The sequence below is a fragment of the Centruroides sculpturatus genome, unplaced genomic scaffold, assembly GCF_000671375.1.
Source record: "Centruroides sculpturatus isolate CEXI.00-Female unplaced genomic scaffold, Cexi_2.0 scaffold749, whole genome shotgun sequence".
In the NCBI taxonomy this organism is placed as follows: Eukaryota; Metazoa; Arthropoda; class Arachnida; order Scorpiones; family Buthidae; genus Centruroides; species Centruroides sculpturatus.
In genome coordinates this window covers 360430-383654 of record NW_019385022.1, presented here as the reverse complement: position 1 = coordinate 383654, position 23225 = coordinate 360430, and the positions used below count along the sequence as shown (strand labels likewise).

The window sequence follows — 23225 nt, the reverse complement described above, 5'->3', positions numbered from 1 at the left end:
AAATTTTTGTCGCTGTTATTTATCGCGTGGACAAACGCGATTTCTCGCAGAGTATAAGACTTCGCTGAGTGTAATAATAAATTCCGATATCTCGCTTTAAAATCGGGCTAGAATCGCCCATTTTCATTATTTTTGCCGCAAATGTCTCACAGTTTACGATTATTAAATGTAATAAAAATTTTAAATTTTTTAGGAAAAAAGTAAAAATTTAAAAATCTGTAAACGTTCTGTTTAATTTGAAACATTTGTTAGCTAGACACACCTGTTTTCTTTTAAACAAAACAAACTTCAGCTCTCTATCTAGAGCGGGGGAGAAGTTATTGCCATAATTCACACTACTTCTCAAATTACTTAGCAGGGAGAGAAGTCAATTGTTATCGTGAAGCAATGCTGCAAAGTTTATCAATATATATTTCTGCTTCAAATAGTAAATACTTGACACCTTTTATACATTTTTTTCTACACTTTATGCAATAATTAACTATAATAAGCGATCAGTTAATTTTTTTGCGATTACGCAACATCTGGAAGTAATAAGTTTCCCGGTTAATTTTTTAGCTGAAAGTTTTTGTTAAAAAATCTTCTTATCTAAGTAAAGTCAAATAACATGCAAACTAGTAAAAATACGCTCTAAAATATAGAATATAGCAATTTTGTAATGTTTGTTTACATTCTGACTTTGATCACGTGGATTGGTTCTTCGCGGGAAAATCCACACCAGATGGCTCTGAAAACACTCTCATTCGTTGAAAGTTGATTCTGTCATAATATAAATTACCAATTAGAGCGTAATAGGCGTAGAAATAAAGATTTTAATGCCAATTAACAGCAAGAACATCTTTCATACACTTACTATAGGGATGTAGAGTTTCCTGGGAATATTTATTGCTAGATAGTTTTAAAAACATATTTACATTCCTAAATATTGTTGAATTGCCTAATTTAATGTCAAAAACGTTAAATTAGTTGTTTAGAGCTAAAAAACGATTTAAAAAGCGAATTTATTGTGATTGTTTACATTTTACTTCGAAGGTTGGAGGCGTGACTTTTCGTGGCAATTTTTCCTTTCACAAGTCTGTGATTATTACAGTAATGTCAACAAAGACAAAAGATACCCAATAAAACTTTAGAAGGAGTTTCCCTTTGATTGTGTTCAACCAACTGTTTGATTTACTGTAAATGGCAGAGGAGTGTAATTACCGAAATATTTATGGCCCAGGGGTGGTAACAAAACACGTATTGGCTTAAACAAAGTCAATCGACCTACAAAAGAGCGAATCGAAGCTGCGATCGCTGAAAAACTAGAATATAATACATATGCGCACGATGGTCATGATCAATAGTGATTCTCGCAATCGTGTTTTTCTGCGGAATTTTTTTTGCCGAACGGTCGCGGGGCTTCTGTGAGACGCCGGCATTTTTCTTTTATTTTTTTTCCGAGTAAAGTTGGCGCGCAATAAGAAAATTATTTATTGCATTTTTTGCAGCTGAAAAAATTTTTAGAACTTGAATTTTTTGAAATTTTTTGAAAAATTTCGAAAAAAATGCAGCTGAAAAACTGACGCAGGGCGTCTGACAGACGTCCGGTGATCGGATAAGGGTTGCTGAAACTGTCTGGTTTCATAATCCGTCGAGATTGCAGCGGTGGACCCATTATTTTGGGTATTACGGCCGTTTTTCGACCGCCGGCAGATAACCGTTACAACGGTCAACTTTTAAATGTCGATTCGTTTTTCTAGGTTTTGGTTTTACTTACAGTATTTTGCTTTTTACCGCTTTTTCTAGTTTATTTTCCGATCCTAATTTCGTCGTCGATTTTATGGTGGGCCTATTTTTCGGATAGTTATAATTGTTCGAGGTTTTGCGTATAGCGGGCTGATTGCGGGCTTTCTGCGTCGTTGTGCAAGCCGTCGTTTGGGTAGTTTGTTTTTGATGTTTTAGGTATAAGGTGTGTAATTTTTGAGTCGATGGCTCTATTAGTTTAGAAGTTATTTGCGATTTTCGTCGTGAACGGTCGTTTAGGTCTACTCTTTGAAACTTGTTCGTTGTATTAACTTCTTTTTCTCGGGTTCTAATTTCCCAATCTGGGCCAGTTTTCTGGTTCTTGGAGGGGTTCGGTTTTTGGTGTCAACGAAGATAATATCTTAAAAAAGGCAAATGTGGGCCAAACATCTTTAATTATGTTTGGCCCACATTTTGGCCAGATATCGTGTCGATCCTTTTGCGTTTCGGGTATCGCTGACGTGCCTCCTTTTGTTGGACCTTTTGTAAGTTGGGAGTTATATTAGATATATTATTTCCTATCCAGGGTATAAATTTCATACTCCTACCTCTGATTGTTTTCAAATTATCGACCGTTTTCGTCTGGAGTATCGGTCGTAAAATGCGATCTACTCTAATTCGCCCTAATCCGGTTCGTTCGGATCGCTACTAGTCTGTTCGTTACTCAGCAGGGTTTTCCGGCTTTTCACGGGTTTTGCCGCCTTGACGGTTGTTTTATTTTATTCTACTGTTATTTTAAGGACACTTGGCAAGAGGCTAAGGGCTACGGCTTTGGCGCAATTTTATTTCAATTATTATTTTATATTTTCATAATTATTCTAATTTTCCTTTTGGAGTTTTACAGCTTTCAAGGGTGGTTTTGAAGGACAACTGTATCTAAGCCAAATAGTTTATTTCAAGGTGGGTTTTTGGTTTTTACTGTCTTATCCCCTCTGCATTGTTTAGCGTCTCGCTCCTCATTGCGGAGTCTTATAGGGTCTAAGTGCCGTTCTTTACACCCAATCTTGTAGATTTCAACAGTAGGTACATACGTTAGGCACAGGGTAGGGTTTTATTTCTTTTCATTAGTCATCATGAACGACGACACCTCTCTTAATTTGGCCTCAGACGGTTCTGGGGTATCTGTGAACCCAGCGGTTGTGATTGAGCCGCTTGAAGATTTTACACCACATTCATCGACTACGTCTTCTCCTACAAGAATACACATACAAGCAAAACGAAGATAATATCTTAAAAAAGGCCAGACTGCTTCTGGGCCGTATCATGGACATCTCTCCTAAGCACTCAAAGAGGGGAATTACGATTAAGCAAAGAATTAAAATAGGAGATTATACCACACATCTCTTCAGATGCTTATATGAAGTAGTAGGAGTTATCAACTCACTACGTAAGGAAGCAGAAAGCCACAAAACCACTGAACAGCCAATAAAAACATATGCACAGATTGTCAAGCAGTATGGACAACCCAGTAATACTACCAAAAACATCAACAAATCAAATACATCGAAAATCATTAATGAAAAATTAGGTGGTAGCCAGGCCGTCTTGGTGTATCCAAAACATGATAATAACAGTGAGCCTACCGATATCGACACAATTCTTTCAACCATTATGAAGGAGGTTAAGCCTTCTGACATAGGGGTAAAAGTAAAGGCCATAAGAAGAGTCAAGAACAATGGAGCCTGCTTTAGGGTTGGGAACAACTCAGAGGGAGAAAAACTCCAAAAAGCCATTGATAGTATCACAACATTAAAAGAGAAAATCAAATGCCACACAACGGAGGGTAGGAGGCAACGTGTGATTCTCTTAAATGTCCAGAACTCTATGCAAGACGACCAATTAGTTGAAACTGTATTCAAACAAAATGATATAGGGGGTTAATCACGAAAGAAGACTTCCTACAAAACTGTCAAATCAGTACAATACTTAAAAAAGGCAAAATTCGTGAAAATTGCAGAAGTGTCGTTTTATCAGTCTCCTCAAATATCAGGAACATTATTATCAGTCATAAAGATTTAGACCTAGATTGGGAAAATGTCAAAGCGGACGACTTCGTTTCCATTATTAGGTGCTATCGTTGCACAGGATTTAACCACTTTGCCAGCGACTGCTCTGGAAACCAACATTGCAGCCATTGTACCAAGGAACATGCCTTCAACGAATGCAACAAAAGAAAAACGACGCCGTGTTGTGTCAATTGTTTGAGATACAACAAAGAGCAACCCCCTACAAAGAAAGTGTCAACGAATCATAATGCATATAGCCAACAATGCCACATCTTAAAAAAACTGAAACTACAGATAATTCAACAAACGGACTATGGCCTATAATTACACCAGTTTAAATACTCTGACAAACAACGGCACTTTGAATTACTAACATAATATTAAATCTGGCTCCAATCTTAAAATTATTCAAATAAATATTCAAAAAAGCAAAGCAGCTTCATCAGCGTTGATTAAAACAGTTGAAGAACAAAAAGCAGACTTGGTACTTCTATAGGAGCCGTATAATATACAAGGCAACATCGCAAGGTACAGTATAACATGTGGAAAGTACATCCACCAAAGAACCTGTACAACAACCCTAAGACTGGTATTCTGTTTTCAAATAAACACACAAATATGGATTTTGGCTCGGTATACAGTACAGAGTGCATCACTACAGTCCACATCGTGCACAATAGGAGTTCATTATATCTCTTGTCTGTATATTGTTCACCTTTCATGAAAATTGAAGACCTTCTCCAAAAACTTGATAACATCGGAATGGAATTAAATAAATTCCCTTGGATCATCGCTGGTGACTGTAATGCTAAGTCACCAGTAAGGTTCAGCCCCATTGAAGACATTAAGGAAAGACTGGTTATGGACTTCGTCTCTACACATGGAATGGTCTCTTGCAATACCAGCGACTTGTCAACCTTCTTTTCGGACAGAGGCGAGAGTTAGGTTGATGTGTGTTTTGCGAACAGGCATGCGTTACATTTTGTGTCCTCATGTGAGACCATAGAAGACATCAGTGCAAACGATCATCGGTACATCGTTTGGAATCTAAATAATACTCCTGCAATTATGGATGAGACAAGAACCATAGGCCGCACAGACTGGAAATCTTTTAGGCAACACTTCAGTGAATTATGAGCCTCTCGTGAGATCCACTGTATTAACGAAGTCGATACTTTAGCGGAACACTTGACGCACTCTATGATAGAAGCTTTTCATCATGCAACAGAATTTAATACTACCAGAAAGACAAAAGCTCACTGGTGGAATGACCAATTAACAAATCAAAGAAGACAGGTGCGCAAACTACAAAGGAAATTTAAACGGGAAAGAGATCCTGATATTAAGTCAATAAGAAGACAAGAATACCTACAAAACTTTAAGGATTTCAAGAATAATATCAACAAAGCACATTCAAAGGCATGGCAAGAGTTTTGCACTCGTGCAGGAAAGCAAAATATTTGGAGCGAACCATATTATGTGGTGCGTAAACGAAAAGTCACTAGTGATATCCCTGCTAACATACTAAAGAATGATGGTACTTACACAAAGAACTATGACGAGACTATAGACTATCTACTCAAAACACATTTTCCGAGGGACAATGAAGAGGAAGATAACTCAACACAGAAATGTATTAGAGCAGACATGGAAAACATCCCAAATACAGACGAAGACAGGTACTTTACATTCACAGAAGTGGAGATGGCTATAATGTCGATAAAAAAGAAAAAAGCACCTGGTATAGATGGGATAACTCCTGAAATAATGAAACAGGCATTTAGAGTAGTGATGTAACGAATATTCGGTTACTATTCGGTATTCGGCCTATTCGGCCTATTTTTCACTATTCGGCCGAATACCAAATATTTAATCACTATTCGGCCGAATATCGAATACCTTAAAGCAGGAGTAATAAATAACATAAACACTAAATTAATCATTTTCTTATAATTATATTTAGATTTAATGTTATCGAGTTAGTGTTGTTTGTTTACATTTATTTATAACTTGTAACATGCATAAAATAGAAAAAATAATAATATTAGTCACATGTATTCACAATTTATAATTACAAAGATCAGCACACGTACACACCTATTCGTTGGAGAATCCTCGCACATCTGAGGGTCTGACCCTGCCTATCCTTTTTAAGCGCTAGTCTTTGCTCTTCCCTTTCTCTTTCGATAGAGGATCTATCCTATTTCGCTCTAATCCACGTATGCCTGTGCATACATCATAATACGCGCTCACGATAGTTTCGATTCGTCATTTTTCCGTCGTAGAGTTCCCATTTTACAATTACTGTACGTGACAGTCTGGTGATAACGGAGAAAAGGGACAATAGGACATCAATATAAGTCACGGTTATGACTTCACAGATTCGAGACAGCTTGATAGCCCGAACGGCCCCAGGCTTTCGCCCGTGCACTCTAAGTGACTTTCATTACAAGCATTTAGCTTTCCGAAGTCTATGACAACAATTGTTTGGCATTGACAGCCGCAAATTTCGTGCCAATAAGCTGCCTCGACTTGTTCGATTATGTTATCAGCTTAATTTCTTATTTATTTTCACATTTTCACTTCGCGGTCCTTCTCTGTTCTTTTCCCGTTATTTAAACGTGTAGGTCATTTCATTTTTATCCACATTTGATATCATCATTTATCACATACTTTTCTGACACTCTTGTCTATTTGCTACAACTGCCAAGAATTAACGCGATTGGCGAAGCGTAGTGACAGCGGGCTAATAGAGAGCAGGATCGTTGCCATAATGCGGTTTTCACACCAATTTTCGTACGTGCATTAATCGAGCCGAATAGTTTGGCCGAATATTCGGCTATTCGGCTACGCTCCTGGCCGAATATATGGTATTCGGCCTGAGGCCGAATATACTATTCGTTACAACACTAATTTAGAGCAATACCAATAGCTTTCGTTTACATTTACAACAAATGTCTAGAGACTGGAAGATTTCCAAAAATATGGAAAAAAGCTTCTATAAATTTTATCCCGAAGACTAGTTCTGACGGGACCGTTGCACCAAACAACTTTAGACCAATTAGCCTCCTGTCAGTGCCTGGGTAAATTCTCGATGGCCTTATAATTGACCGCATTAATTACCATCTGAATACCAAAAACTGGATAAACAAACTTCAATTTGGGTTTGTTAAAGACCGATCAACTTACCATGCTATACACACACTACTTTATGACATCAGGGAGGCACATAAGCAAGGGCAACATTCTTTAATAGTAACTATAGACTTCAAAAATGCCTTTAATACCTTATGGTGGCCGGCACTTTTTGAACAACTGAGGATGGCAAATTGTCCAAATAATCTGTATCAAATTCTGAAAGACTACTTAAAAGACAGGACAGTGGGAGTATATAACCAATGGGGCAATACTGTCAGACTGATGACCAAAGGTTGTCCGCAGGGGTCTCGGTCTGGTCCAGACCTGTGGAACATAGTATACAATGACCTTTTAAATCTGAATAGAAACGACAATGACAATTGGAAATTATTAGGATATGCAGACGATACTGTTTTGTTAACATCCCATCAAAATGGGGAAAAATTACAAAAAAAGGCGAATAATCTGTTGAAGAATATTTATAATTGGAGCCAAAAGTATAAATTGGAAATTAATTACCAAAAATGCGAAAATATGGTCATATCAAAGGGCAAACCGCTTCAAAAAGCCTTTAATATCAACATCAATGGACACAGAATTAAGAATAAGAAAGAAATAAAATACTTGGGTATTGTGATTGATCAAAGTCTTACATGGAAGAAACATTTGGATTATGCAAAAAGTAAAGCAAGTAAAGTAACCAATGCATTACTTAGTATTGCACAAAAAAATTGGGGTTTCAACCAAAAAGCACTCAAATCACTCTACAAAGCCTGTGTGGAACCCATGGTCTTGTATGGGGCCCCGTTTTGGGGAATGGAGGTAGAAAAAGCATACTTCAAAAAGAAGTTACAGACAATTCAACGCCCTTTACTACTAAGGATCTGTAGGGCATACAGAACTACATCTAATTCTGCTCTGCAGACTCTCTCTGGTATAATGCCCTTGTACTTAAAAGCTAAGTTTACTACGTGGTCTTGGATACTCAACAACATTAAACATACCAAGGAAGGTACAGACGATCTTAAGAAGTATGCTGTTATAGGGTGTCTACCTAATCTTAGCAATGAATTCCTCACGACATTGGTTCATCATCAAAAATTTACAAACACCCCTCTTATGGTCCATCCGACTAACAATCAAAGGATCACAATCACAAACATCAATAAAGATCCACAACCCACCCATCTAATCTTTACAGATGGATCAAAACAAGTGGATACGTGGGTGCGTCTTTCGTACATCAAATAAGAGGCAAGGAGACTTCATCATCATACTGGTTTTAAATTGGCTAGTTACTGCACGGTTCCAGAAGCGGAACTTTTTGCCATTCTCCGAGCGATCACATATATCCAAGAGTCAAAACAATCATAGGAAATATTCGGATTTGCAAGGACAGTCAAACTGCTCTTAAAAGGATTAATTCCTATCACACTAAATGCCACACTACTAGGACTATTCACGAAAAGATAAGGAGTTTAAATGGCGTCAACCTATCATTTGCCTGGGTCCGGGGACACAGCGGCACCCGGGGCAATGAGGAAGCAGATTACTTACTTACTTACTTACTTATTCTTTATTACGCACCTTGCAGGTGCGTTCCCAGTACCGTATTATACATAGCTGAGAAATATATATACAATTTTTTATATGAAAATATAATTTACAAAGGATAAAACCGCTTGACAAATTGTAGGAAGACAAAGTAAAGAAGTTGTACAATATGAGTATGAATTTTACAAATCGATACTATGGTAATGAATAGAAATGGTTATACAGGTGTTGGGTGTACCAATATAGATATAATCTTACAGCTTGTCATGCAGGTTATTAAAAAGAAAGTACAGTACATAAGATAAAATAGAGGTGAACGAAAATTAACTAAAACTAACTTAAAACTAAACTTATGCTATATAACAATAAACTGAGCGTGTTGAATTCTAATCGTAATACAAACAGAATGTTATGAAATCTTGAGGCCGAGTGTCCACAGCACAGTTTTTCTAGTTTGGTGGTAAGTTTTGTCGAAGCTCATCAATGTTGAAGCCGTGTATAGTTCATAACAGATGTTTAGATAACACAGACTATCGACCATCACTAGTTTATGGAACCAAGTTGCATGTTGCACAGTATTTTCCTGGTTGGGTGGTGTATTCTTATCACACAGATGTTTAGATCACTCACTCAGACTATCAACCAGCAAAAGTTTATGAAGCCAAGTCGCAAAGTTGTACACTGCTTTTCTAATCCAGCGGCGTATTCTTATCCAATCACATCGATAATGGTCTTATCCAGTCACATCAATGCAAAGTTTCCTTAGACTTGCGGTAGGCATTGATTATTACTACAAGATGGGCTCAAATAATTGCCTAGCATGTCTCTATCATTACAGCAAATAGGCTGTATTCAAATGTCATGTCCTTTCTCAAATGGAGAAAACACATATTGCAGCAGAGGCGCAGAGAAAGCAAACGGTTTAGAATAAGGACACAAGATTCAATTAAGGTCACCTGTCTACAGCTCAAACAATGTTTTCAAGATATCCATAATCCACACTTCTTTTATAAAAGTCACGTGTCTGCGGTACAGACAATGTATCCAAGATATCTTATGTTAATTCACGTATCTACGTCAGAGACAATGTGTATAAGACATCCATGATTCTGCACTGAAGCAATTTATTTGGCCAGGAGACTTTGCAATTCTTTTTGCGAACTGATGAGTGATGTATTCGATTATTATGAAGATAATTAACACGTTGACTGAACACAAAGGTCATAGATGAGGCATAGTGATTAAAGTATGTTGGATGTTTTTAATAATCACGTATCCATCGAAGCCTTTTTATGGTAGTAAAACATTTTCATCTGTCAAGCCTCTGACAATTCAGTAAAGTGGCAAATGTAAGAAAACGGTCGTTAACAATTGACGACAGAAAATGCAAGAGAGTTAACCTCAAAACTATGTCGAATATAGCGAACCCAACAATAATAATAGGACTTTCAGAAACCGAATAAAAGAACAAGACTACAAGAAGTTTTCAAGAAAATAAACAAGTTTATCAAGTAAGATAAAAGTGGTTGAAATCAAGAATTATTCCCTAGTTGCGTAGGTTGCTATAGTTTCATGGCGTTTAACTAGTAGAAGAAAGGAAGAAAAAATTTCTTTATTTTTTATGAGATCTTCATGTTTGCATGGCCAGTTGAGGTTATATCGATGAGCAATGGTTTTTAGTTCTAAACGTTCTCTTTCGAGAGGTAAAAAGATAAAAAGATAGGTAAAAAGATAGTGGTCGACGCTGTCCGGTTGTCCGCATATGGCACACAGATCATTTTGCTTATTCACAAATCGATGTAGATAATTTGAAAATTTGCCATGTCCGGTAAGAAATTGAGTAAGGAGGGAAACTTGGAATTACCCATTTATATTTATTATGATATTCCTTGATGTTAGGTATGAATTTAAAAGTCGTGTCATTATGTTTGCAGTCCCAGTTGAGTTGCCATCGGTTTAAAAGATCATCATATAATAGTTTTTTAATTCCTCTTCTGCAAATCTTATTATATATGGTGTCTAATGAATCGTCAGTAGCAGCTTCCTTCGCTAGTTTATCTACACGTTCATTTCCTACCATACCTTGGTGTCCTTTGGTCCAAGAAATGATGTAGTTATTATGAGAAATATTAATTAGGTTGCGAATATTTGTGGCAATCGGATGTAACTGTTTACTGCAAATGACCTGTATGGCAGAGAAAGAGTCACTAAGAATGTGGATGTTCTTTCTAGTAAAATTGTGCTCAGTCCATTGGGTAGCTATGTAGATCGCGAATAATTCAGCTTGGAATACAGTGCAAAGTTTATGTAATTTCCCTTTCTGGTTGTAAAATTCTACTTCGTTACAATATGCGACAAAAGCACATCCAATAGAGTCGTTTATGCCAGAGCCATCAGTGTATATCTGTAAATCAGAAAAGATGGGTGAATCAATACTAATAAAATTGTTGCTGTTAGGCGGTAGACTGGTGTGGATGGGACTTGGATGTTCATAAATGCTGTAACTGAAGTCACATGTGGAAGTAGAAATATCATTTCCCATTTTGAGCTGTTGAAGATTATATTCCATTTGAATAATCTCAGTTATTGGTGGCTTTCTGGAAATTATTTGCAAACTACAGTTAGGAGCTGTCCGGTGTATGCCCTAGTTAATAAAAGTAGAGCTTTCCTTTGAGATGATATCAATTTTCTACTAAGATGTACTTTGTGAATAGCTTTACCCCAACTGCAGCAACCGTATGTAATGATGGGGATATAAATTTGATTATAGATGATACTAATTGCCTCAGAAGATAGACCCCAGTTTTTATGTGCTATTTCAGAGAAAGCTTGAAAAATGAAAGAAGTCCTTTTGGCAACATACGAAATGTGTTCATCCCACCCAAGTCTGAAGTCCAGCCAAACTCCAAGATATTTGATGGANACAAGAGAAAAGGAAAAAGACCCCGAGGTCAGTCGTCATCCAAAGTCTCTCTACAAAAGTCGTCTTCAAACAGTCCGCCCAATAAAGTCGTCCTCCAGAATTAAAGTCGTGATTCAGAATTAAAACCGTGACCCAGGATTAACCCCGTGACCCAGGATGATACCCGAGAAAAAAAAATCGTCCCTGATTAAGCCTCTACACTCCTCCGTGCCTCCACACCAGTGAACGGAAAAGATTCGGAACTAGTGAAAAGAACAGTCCATCGACAAGGTATTTATCAACCCGCGATTCGTTGTAAACTCTCTCTCTCGACGGGCCTCTCTTGAATAGGGGAACTCTGACCGAATTTGACTATCTTTGTATTTCCTTTAGTTTCATTAAAATTGTTAATTGTTAGCAACCATGGAATCCGATTAAATTACTTCCTCGTCTCTCTCCTCACCTCTACTCCGAATATAATCGCTCACCCGTTACCGCTCGCGTGATGTAACGTTGCGATTTCCGAGTCCTGCGAGACTCGGTGGTGTCAGATTCAGGTCTCCTGACGTGGTGTCAAAGAGACACCGACCCTACGGTCACATCTTTATAACTTCGATAGTACCGTCGCCGTAAAAACTTCGCTAGCCGGACCTCGCAATCCAGACGCAAACGTAAATAGGTCACGTGATTAAAAGTTTTTTGGCGAAGGTTTTTACACTAGTGGAGTCTTGGCCTTAGCCTTAGTGTCGTAATTAAATATAACTGAAAATAATCAACTTTTTAATTAAATCCTTATTTCTTATTTACAAAGATTTTTAAAAAATTTACGTCTTTAATTGAAAGAAATTAATAATTACGCACAAACCATTTTAGCTATTTTGACTAAACAAAATGAATTTATTTCAGAGAATTAGGCATTATCCAGAAATTGAGTAGAAGAATTCTACAAATTACAAATAAAAATTTATATACCAACCAATTTTGTATATTGATATAATTATACCAATTTGTTATACATCAAATAAGAATTATAACGATCAGTTAAATGTAATTCTTCAATAAATTGTCAACGTGCAGAAGAAAATCCAATTATTTCAATTTAACATGTTTTTGAAGTCTCCAGGCATTTCTGATAATAAAAACAAATTAAAATCAGAATAATTTACATATAAACTAACCTTATAGTTACATATAACTTTACATATAAACTAACCTTAACCTTAACATATAACCTAATTTAAACTTTATATTTACGTACAGTACATAAGATAATTTATCATTTATTTATTAATATTAACAATGACGATTTCAGGTAATATTTGTCTAATTTAAAAAAAAAAAAAAAACTTGAATAGAGATCGAGGGAAAAGATTTTTTAGTTTTTATGTTTTGTTAATTTAATGTAACATAGGGAAAATATGGTGGTCGACGGAATTTATTTATTTATTGCTTTCTTATTGCATTTGATATGTTCCCATTAATAACTATCTTCATTTGTACCGGACATAATCAATAGTCTATGACAGTAATTAGTCAAATAAAGGTTAGAGACAGCACGTTAATAACGAAAGAAAAAACTTTTGTAAAAAATTGCATTTGTTCGAATGGATGTAGTCACTATTCCAATGTGAACTTAATTGTACGCGAATTGGAGAATTTTGCGATGTTAGATAAAGACCATCGTAATGCGCAACAAGCAGAGTATAAACAAGAGAGAGAGAACGAAGTGAAAAAATTCACGGGTCAAAAGTGATAAGAGTCTTTGATAAATCGGTCATACATATAAAAAGACAAGAAAAAAATATATTCTGTTTATTAGTTTATGATAACAGACAACATTCCATCGAATCACAATATATTGAGTAAGAAAACTATACTAATATTATAAAGAGGTAATGTTTGTAAGTTTGGATGTACGGGTAATCTCCGAAACTACTCATCCGATTTCAAAAATTCTTTCACCAATATTTAGAATGGAACTTCAGGGTGGACATAGGCTGTATATTATTCCGTTAAACATTCATATAAATTAAAATATATAATCTAGGTTAAGNTATTAATATTTGCTGCTTTCGTAACTTATTCGTACATAATTTTGTAAGGTATCCCCATGGATTGGATGAGGCAGCAGTGCAGTAATTACGCCAAGATTGTATTTTAGCGTTCTTTATTTCTTTTTTATAGACAACTTGATGTGCATAATATTCTTGCTTATATATAGCACGATTCGGTTCATATCGACACTTTTGATATCGTCTTCGCAGGTAAGTGTTCATTTTTCGGAGGTCAGTGAGCCCGTCATTCCACCAGGGTACAGATTTTGATCTAGGATTGGTTTTAGGGATTTTTTTTTTCATATTTTCCATAGCAAGCATTCAACAAAATTGTCTCGCCACCAGTTTGTAAACAACACACATACACTCTGGACTGAAGTTGCTTGCAAGTTGTATGTGCATACAAAGATTCTTTCCGCTTGCGGTCACTGGATGTTGCCACATAGGACATACCCTAAGGAAGCTACTAAAATGCTACCAAGTATAAAGCATCACAATTAACAACTACCCTTATTCCCCATCCACAGATGTATCCCCACCCTCATAGCCTCCAACAAGTACAAAGATACCATACAGTTAAGCCTATACAAGGAAATGAGGCTAAACAAAGCACTTACCATAAAAATTCTTGTTGGCTGACTCATGTCCTATTTCAGTGTGAGACAGTTCAGTGTGAGAAATCTTGCATTTTCCACATGAAAAATACTTGAATATTGTGTTTTCCCAAAAAACATTTCTTGAAAATATGGATGCGAAAAATACATGCAGAAATATGGTACTTCTCTTAAACTTTTAAACAGTTTCTCAAAATTTAAAAAAGTATTACTAGAACAAAGTGGTTTTTCAGGTAGTGATATACAACTGATTATTTCAGAGTAATTTTATTTTTAACTGTCAAATACTGTAATAGTTGAACATTTAGAAGATAATACTAATGAGTAATTATATATGAAAATTATAAATAATTAGATCTACTCAAAATAAGTATGTATATATATATATATATCGGATCTTTCAAAAAGAATGTCATTATTTTAAATTACTGTAATTATGTTAATTATTATCTGAGAAGTATATGATGCACACCAGTCGATAGAGTAACTATCTGCTTTTCATCTCCCATCTGCATTCAAACATGTTGTCTACTACCTCTAGGAAGTACCATAAACAAAAATGATGATGCCACAACAGAAAAGGCATTTTGTGTTCTATAGTTTGCAAAGTTGGAATCGTTCATTGTTGCCCAACATGAGTAACCTGCAGGAGCTGTTGGATTGTGGCAGCTGTGAGGAGTGAAAACAGATATGCTATAGTAAGTGTAGGAAGAATTTGAATATCAGCTGGATGTGTGTCTTGTGACATAAGATGCACACTTTGAGAAACTGTAATGGGTAAATCTGAAACTTGTACATTTTTCAAATGTTTTAATGTACATTACAATTTTCTCAGATAATTAACATATTTACAATTATTTAAAATGGTAGCTTTCTTTTTGGAAGACTCTAGATATATAAAATATTTTATTGTTACTTTTATTTTACTTTAAATGTAAATATTATTTGATTTGTTCATTATGGATGTTCCATTTTTCAAACATTTGAATATACAAGCTGATTTTGGCCTAAGATAGGCCAAAAAGATGTTCCTTGTATACTAATAAACTTAAGCTTTCAGAAAAAGCAATCTAAATTTGAAGATATTTAATAATAATTTAAATTGTATAAAAATGCTATTTTAATTAAAATGAAATAGATTTCTACACTGTAGAATTTTAAAAATGAAGCAAATAAATCAAAATAGTAATGACAACAACTTTAGTTTTGATTTAGTTTGGCAAAATGGGAGAAAGTAGTATTGTTGTGTGTAAACAAAAAAATGTTACGTGGTAAAAGTAATAATAATGTTTTAAACATATATAATTAATTTATTTCTAAAAATTCACTTTATAGCAATGAAAAGAACAAGAGTTTATAGTCTACTAGCATATTTTAGTTATAGTTATATATCTTAGTTGTCAATAAAACTGACTAACCGTGCATCAAAAATAACTTTAAAAGGTTCATCTTTCATTGGACAGACTATGAATATATAATAATAATAATAAGAAACTTGCAAAAAATTAAATACAAAATATGCTTGCCACATTGAAAATGGGAGTGAACTAACAATGAAGCATATGCATGCATGTCTTTGGTAGTTTCTGGAAAAATTGCAATGGCATATGAATATGTGTGGCACATAAAAGAATTTTTTATGATTTTTAAAAATACTGGGTAAGTTCAGAGAAAGGAAAAGCTATTGCACAGGTTTGTGATTGTAGGCTATTCAAAACAAATTACAGTAATTTGATCTCACTAAGAATTATTTTTTAAATAATTTCTGGTTGAATATTTCTATTTAGAAGTATTTTAAGAACTAAAAATTATTTAATAATTGTTTCTAAGTTTTATAGTACTTTATTTTCAATATTTGATTCTTATTGTTTTTTGAAATTTTCTTAAGAAATTTTTATTAACTACTATCTCTGCTTTATTGGAATACTTGCTTCTTTTTAACTATTTGTCATACACCTGAGTACTTTTGGACTTTGACAAACATCCATCTTCAGAAGTACATTGCTGGCCATCCAAAATGCAACATCAAGAAGGACCAGAGATATCATAGCCAAATTTATTTGGGAGATAACACATTGTACAAAGATCAAATGATTGAAAATATAGTCTCTTGTGAAGTGAGGAAGATGATGGAATCAGTATGGAGTGTTACTGCCATTGCTGGCTATAACTGCTGCTACACACCTTGGCATTGCGTCAAAGAGGCTTTGGATATGTTGGGGTATAGCATTCCATGCTGCTTCATATTGCCAAAGTTGATCTGGTGTAGCAGTGAGTGGTGTATCCCGGGCCAGTTGTTCTGCAATCATAGACCAGACATTTTCTATAGGTGAGAGATCAGGAGAACAAGGAGGCCAAGGCAGCAATGCAATCTGATAAGCGAAGAAGAAGTCTTGAGCAATGCATTCCATGTGTGGTTGCACATTATCCTGTTGGAATGTGGCCATTGGCAAGCTCTGAAAGTATGGGAGGACAACAGGCTCCAACACCTCAGAGATATAGCGCTGTCTGGTCAGTGTACTGGCAATGCGTACTAGGGGGTGTGGGAGTTGAATCCAATACCACCCCAAACCATAATACTGGGTCTAAGACCAGTATGGCGATGCATAAGGAAACAGTTCAGCAGTCTCTCACCACAGTGTCTCCAGACTGTAATCCAACCATCGTGGTATTGCAGGCAGAAGTGGGATTCGTCAGTGAAAACAATGTCATTCCATTTGGTTGTCCATGTCTGTCGTTCATCGCACCATTGCCGGCACAAACACCTGTGGTTTTGACTCAATGGTAAACGCAGCAATGGACGCCTTGCAGACATTCCACTCTGCTGCAAACAACATCGAATGGTACGCGTGGACACCAATTGTTGTGCAACAGACCAAATTTGTTGTGATATGGTTTGTGATGTGGCACAGCGATCCATCACTGCCATGCGCACGATATGTCTGTCATCATGTACAGTGGTGCAATCGGTCCCGTCATTTCCTCCTGCATCCAGCGGTTACAGATTAACATCATAGTTGTTTGATTACATCTGACACAATCACCAATTTCTCTGAAGGATAATCTGCAATCCCTATAGGCAACTATTTTTCCTCAGTCTAATTCAGAAACATGCTGAAAAGATGCTTGTTTTCTTCTGCATGGCATACTGAAGCTGCTTACGCCAAAAAAATGCACAAAAGAAAATTCCAGTACTTCAAAACGGCCTTCTATTCTCTCTTTATATAGTGCTTGCAGGTGGCACAACAGGCGCCTGTGATGTGTGTCTGCGCTGAAATGCTAATCATTTGCATATCTCGTCACCACAAATGCATGGTGCAAATTTTACTTGATTTGGATGCTTCCTTCAGGATGTTGCATTTTGGATGGCCAGCAGTGTATATGTCTATGTTCTAAGAATCTTCTACCAAGAATGTTTGTTTGAATTCAAACAAGCCTCTTTTAAAACAGATACTTTTAGTCTTCTGTCTGAAGATTATCTGTCACTCTTTGCAATAAAAACATGAATTATGATATTAAATTATTATTAGTCTGTTAATTTTTATAATAAATTAAAAAATAATTTAAATTTTTCTGCTTAAAAATACATTTTAGATAAATTTATAACATAACAGAAATAATATTTTCTGCAGAGATTTGAGACCAGATAATATTCTGTTGGGAGAAAGAGGTAAATATCTTTTTTTTAAAAATTAAATAATTGGTAATATATTTAGTTTAAAATTTTTATTATATCTTCAGGTCATATATTATTGACATATCAGAGTAGTTGGAATTGTATGGACCAAGTCATCAACAGGCATGCTAAAGAAAATCTTTATGCTGCTCCAGGTAACAAATACTATGTGGTTCTGCTACAAAAACAAAAGTTAGAATTTATACACTTACACATTTTATAAGGATCATAGTAACTGTTTGTTTATTTTGTATTTTTCTATAAAAAATAACTATTTGCTTTTCCTTTAAAAGAACAAAATTTTTATAAATCTTTTTAAATACATAAAAAAAAACTTTGTGTGTTTTGTTATTAAATCACTTTTCTTCATTAAATTTTCAAAAAAACTTCAACAATCAAAATAATGTTAAATTAAAGCTTCATATTGGCTGTTTATAAGATGGGGTATGATTAACAAAGGAGTTAAAATTAACATTATTAATGGAAATTTTTAGCTAAAATATTATAATGTTATGTGAATTTTTAATAATGAGTAATCTCTTTAAATGTAAAGATTTTTTAGGTTTAGATTTAGTCTTTAAATACAAAGTATCATTGAAATAAAATATTTTCTTTATTATTATTTGATGTTGATAAAATAACTAAACAGAAATAAAAATAGAAGATCTATTTAAATTATTTTATTTAAATGTTTGTAAATAATTTTTAATGTGAAAAAAATTGTTTATTAATGTAAAATATATATATTTAGAAGTTGGGGGCATTTTTCCTGTTACTTTTGCTTGCGACTGGTGGAGTGTGGGTGCACTGATGTTTGAATTATTAACAGGAAGGGTTAGTATCAACAAAAGTATTTATTGTTAATGTTTGAAGCTACATTGCATTCTATTATATTTAGACTTTAGTTTCTTGCCATCCTGGAGGAATTACAGCCCATTCAAACATTACTATTCCCACTCACATTTCTGTGGAAGCACGTGATTTAATAATAAAGGTAAAAATTTTAACTTAGAATTTTAAAAACAATTTTTCAAACAAATTAAGTTGAGAATTTATGCTTCAAAACTTAATTTTTTTTATAGTTATTAAAGTATAATGTATCTGAGAGATTAGGTTCTGGACCACATGGAGTAGAAGATATCAAATCACATCCCTTCTTCCTTGGATATAATTGGAATAAAGTATATTCATGAAGAAAATATTTTAAACATTCATCACATTTCTGTTTAGTATGATTTAAACATTATATATTAGTATACATGAAATTTGATCACAGATCATCTGTATACCATTTATAAATTTGTATGTAAATATTTATTGTATCCATATTTAAATGAAAATCTTAATCATTGTGCAATAAATATAAATGTCAAATGTAAATGACAATGTTTTATTGTATGTTCTTACTATAAAAAGTATAAATAATTTATATTTTTAACTTAGCAGAATACAATTATTTATTAGTAGTTTAATTTTTGGGAATTCTTTAGGAAAATTTTCAAAAATCTTTACTATAAACCAAATGTATCAAGAATGCTTGCAATTTTTATATTATGTAAAGTTATTTCTCTCATTAAAAAATAATTTTGAATATTGTTAAGGATTAAGATAATTTCAAAGTTATTGCGATTTTGATTGTTTCTTGAACATTCAAGTTGTTTTATTTGAAATTTTTAAAAAATGTTCTCTTGTATAAATTTATAGAAATTTTCAACACAATGTGAATAAAAAGAAATCAAAATAAACATTTTCAAATGCACCTGGTTTTGTTTAAAACTCCAATTTAAAAATACAATTCTTTAAGCAAAATCTTTGTCATTCAGTTTTAATTTTTATAAAGGTTTTTTACAACCAAAGCAATAATTTATTTCTTAATTCATCACACACATTTTTGGATAATGTAAAATGCAAACAAACTTTTCCATCAAATGTATTTGTACAGCACATCTTTTTAACCTATATTTTACTAGATTTTAAGATTTATGCTTGATAAATTATGTATTTACAAAAAGAGTAACTATTTCATTAAATCTTGTCATTGTGTAAGAAAAACAGAAATGATTTTTTTTTCTGTTCCTCTAAATTATTCATTTATCAGAATTAAAAAAATATTTTTTTTTTAAATCTGTGCAATGTTATTCATTTATATATTTTAATTTTTTAAATTTTACATACATTAGAAAATAACATAGTTTTATACATTTTAAATTCATCATCTCAATGTATATATTTTAACTTCAAATTTAACAATTTTACACATTTTTCTTAACAATAAATTCCCTATCATCATTCTAATCATTTTTACACTCTGAATTGGTAACTTCATTTGCAATTTCAGCAGTTGTCTTTGCTAACGTATCATATTGCAACAGATGTTGAATCTCTTCAATAATAATGGCTTGTTTTTCTGGAAACAAGTATCTCTGAAAAAACAATGAATTTTAGTTTTAGCTTCATAAAATTTATCAAGAACATGATAATGTACAATTTTTTGTGATAAACATTTAAATGTTTACTCTAATTGCAAGATAAAAACTTCATAACAGACCAATCATTACATTAATTGATAAATGAAATAAATTATGTAAATTAGTTATATACAATTCTAAAGTTTTCCTGCTCTCCAGTCTTTGGAGAAGAAATTAATTGAAATGATATCACAGTGCTTGTTTTTGCTGGTTGATTCACCAGCTAAATATTTCCACCAACCAGTTAAAATAAAAATATAGCATTTTCAAACATGATTAGTATGCAATTAAGTATGAGTATCATTTTGTTTTGCTTAGAAACCAAACAATCAATTAATATCTGTAGTAGCAACAACTAGCTAACATTGAAGATTAACCATCTAAAATTCTTTCCCAGAAAAAACACCACCAAAAAAAGGAATGTACACTGTTGATAAAGCTGTTCCATCAAAATCATAGCAATTCCAATTCCACACTTCAAGAATATTGATGTCTAAAAAGGTATATGTAAGGAATCTAAGATGACATAGTTTGAGATTGACAGATGCACTCAACAAGATGGTTGATACCTTATTGCAGTACTAGTGAATGAGATGACTATTTTGATACTTTTGACCTGTACTCAAAAATGATCAAGTTCATAAATATTACAGTGTTGCAAATTTATTTCATTTTGTAATTTCTGGCATGAATGACACATGGTCAATTTGGTGCATTTTGCCCTCTGAGGATGTCAATTATATTCAAAATTTGATGATAATTTCTCTAGACTTGACACTGGCCAACTTATTCATCAGATCTGAATCTTTTTGATATCTAGTTAGAAGGCTATCTCAAGTATCAAGTTTATCATGCTGGCTTGCTGATGAAAAATATAAATATAATATATATAATTTTTTCACTATTAATTTAAGGTGTTTAGTTCTATTTGACTAAATTGTTTGTTCAACTATATATTGTCACAATTGATATGATTAAATTAAAATACTGTAAGGAAGTTCCATATCCTAAAAGATTTATTGATTATATCATCCTATCTAAACAATTAATATAAATATCTAGTGTCTTACTTTTCAATGTTAAGAATTATGTACACTGCATGAAAGCATACAGAATTTGCATATAAGTATCAAATTATATTTGAAATAATACAGGATGTGCCAGAAACATCTGATGGGGCCAACATTTTTATCACAAAAATGTGAATGTGGGACGTTCAGCACTGCCATCCTGTAAGTGTAGAAGTTCAACAATGGCATTTGGAACGTTAAGCATGCTTCCACTGTACAGAAACTGCCATCAAGAATGAATAGATCAATCATTTCAAATTATTATCATTTTATCTTAGATGTACACGAAACAATAAAGTATGAAACCTTCATTCAATGACTACATTTTACATTTGTAATTATTTCACTAAGGAAAAGAGTAATATCAGAGACATCACGTAATCGATCTGATGTCAAAAGCTGTGATAGTGGTGTTGAGGATTTTCATTATGTACAGTTTTGGTATTGGTGCCAATGTCATTTTTAATAAAACAAGTAAAATGGCAAGGCCATATTTGGGACAAGACTATGTCTCGGAGACTCACCACTAAGTGGAATCACTTTGACACTCAAGGTGGGTCTCATTCTCCAATCTTCTTTGGCATCGCTGGTTTTGAGCACAATCTTTCAAACTTCACTGGCCACGACTACAAGCTAATCCATGATGCATTTTTGGTGAAATTAACCTATCCAATTTTGAAATTTCTCAACGTTGCATGTTGCCCCGGTTGAATTTTTGTCGATGCCTAACGAAAATTTCCTGTTTTTGAAAAAAATAATCCTGGCTATCGTATCATCTAAAATTATTTTTTATTTTGCATAAACAATATATATACAGTAGAGCATCGATTATCCAAATCAATTGGGGACTGGGGTTGTTCGGAAAATCAATTTTTCAGATAACCGATTATGTACGAAAAAATACATTATTAATCTATATATATAAAAATGGACGTGTGTGTCCCTATATTTCACTTTTCAGCCAAAACTACACATCGCACATGAATGGTGTTTGTATGTGATAGTAGCCCCGAGTCTCCATTCATGCACTATGGTGGTTGCGTCTCGATAGCTATGAGGGTGCAGAAGATATGGGGCTGAAAGTAGTTTTCTATTTCGAATGTTATGTTCGAATTTAATTCGAACATAAAATTCGAATATTGGTTTGATTATAGAACGATTGTAAACATTCCAGAAACGTTGAAAATAGTTCGTTTGACTGGACGTGAACAGGAGATGTTCAGAAATAGAATCGGGACCAGGTCTCTAATTAGTCTGGAAATGGGGGGACCTAATTCTTGCATTCTGTGAAAATGGGTAAGATTGGCTATAATGTAATTATCTTAATCTTCACTATCGTTACTTTTTGTCCAGCAAAGCGGGTCCTTGCAGCTAGTATAGTATATTAGTATATCCCAATAATAGTATATTAGTACAGTAGATCCCCCTATAAAAGCGTTTCCTATAGTTATGATTCCTATAAAAATTGTGGCATTATCCGTAAACAACGGTAAAAATAACTCCTATAATACGTAAAACGTCATCGGGCAGCCGAACTACTTACCCGCCGTCCGTAGCGCCACGCTACGGAGAGATTTCTATCGTCTGGACAGTATTATATAAATTATATATAAATTAGGTACTGTACATATAATTATATATTAATTATATATAAATTAGGTACTGTATATATAATTATATATTAACTTAATTTATTGTAACTTTATTATAATTAAATATATATTTTTCGCCGTCTAGCGTCACGCTACGGCGAGTTAGGCGACCTATCGTCTGTTTAGTACTGTAATTTTATACATTTCTTGTGAAAGAAACATTTCTTATTTAACGGCCATAAAAATTATTTATATTAATGATGTCTCCAAAGGTCAACGAAGTTTTAGCAGAAAAATAATATCAGAAATAGCGGCCGCAATTTGATGCGCTGTTCCGCGACGAAACCAAGCTTTAGCAACGAGCGTAGT

At 33.9% G+C, this 23225-nt stretch overlaps 3 protein-coding genes across 3 annotated transcripts in view; all 3 read left to right on the top strand.

Moving 5' to 3' along the window:
- Nucleotides 1-4988: 4988 nt before the first annotated feature.
- Nucleotides 4989-5585, top strand: LOC111633556. The gene has a single exon (XM_023378146.1). The coding sequence runs from the start codon at nucleotides 4989-4991 to the stop codon at nucleotides 5583-5585; it is 597 nt and encodes a 198-aa protein (XP_023233914.1).
- Nucleotides 5586-17601: 12016 nt separating this feature from the next.
- LOC111633550 (ribosomal protein S6 kinase delta-1-like) lies at nucleotides 17602-19097 on the top strand. Its single transcript, XM_023378138.1, has 5 exons — nucleotides 17602-17720; nucleotides 17792-17881; nucleotides 18478-18560; nucleotides 18625-18720; nucleotides 18809-19097. Exons 2-5 carry the CDS (start codon nucleotides 17830-17832, stop codon nucleotides 18917-18919), a joined length of 342 nt encoding a protein of 113 aa, XP_023233906.1. The 5' UTR covers nucleotides 17602-17720; nucleotides 17792-17829; the 3' UTR covers nucleotides 18920-19097.
- Nucleotides 19098-21771: 2674 nt separating this feature from the next.
- Nucleotides 21772-23225, top strand: part of LOC111633555 (ribosomal protein S6 kinase delta-1-like) — a 7383-nt gene continuing 5929 nt past the window's right edge. Inside the window, exon 1 of the mRNA XM_023378144.1 lies at nucleotides 21772-21817. Within this exon, the coding sequence (XP_023233912.1) occupies nucleotides 21772-21817 (46 nt within the window). The remainder of the gene's footprint in view (nucleotides 21818-23225) is intronic.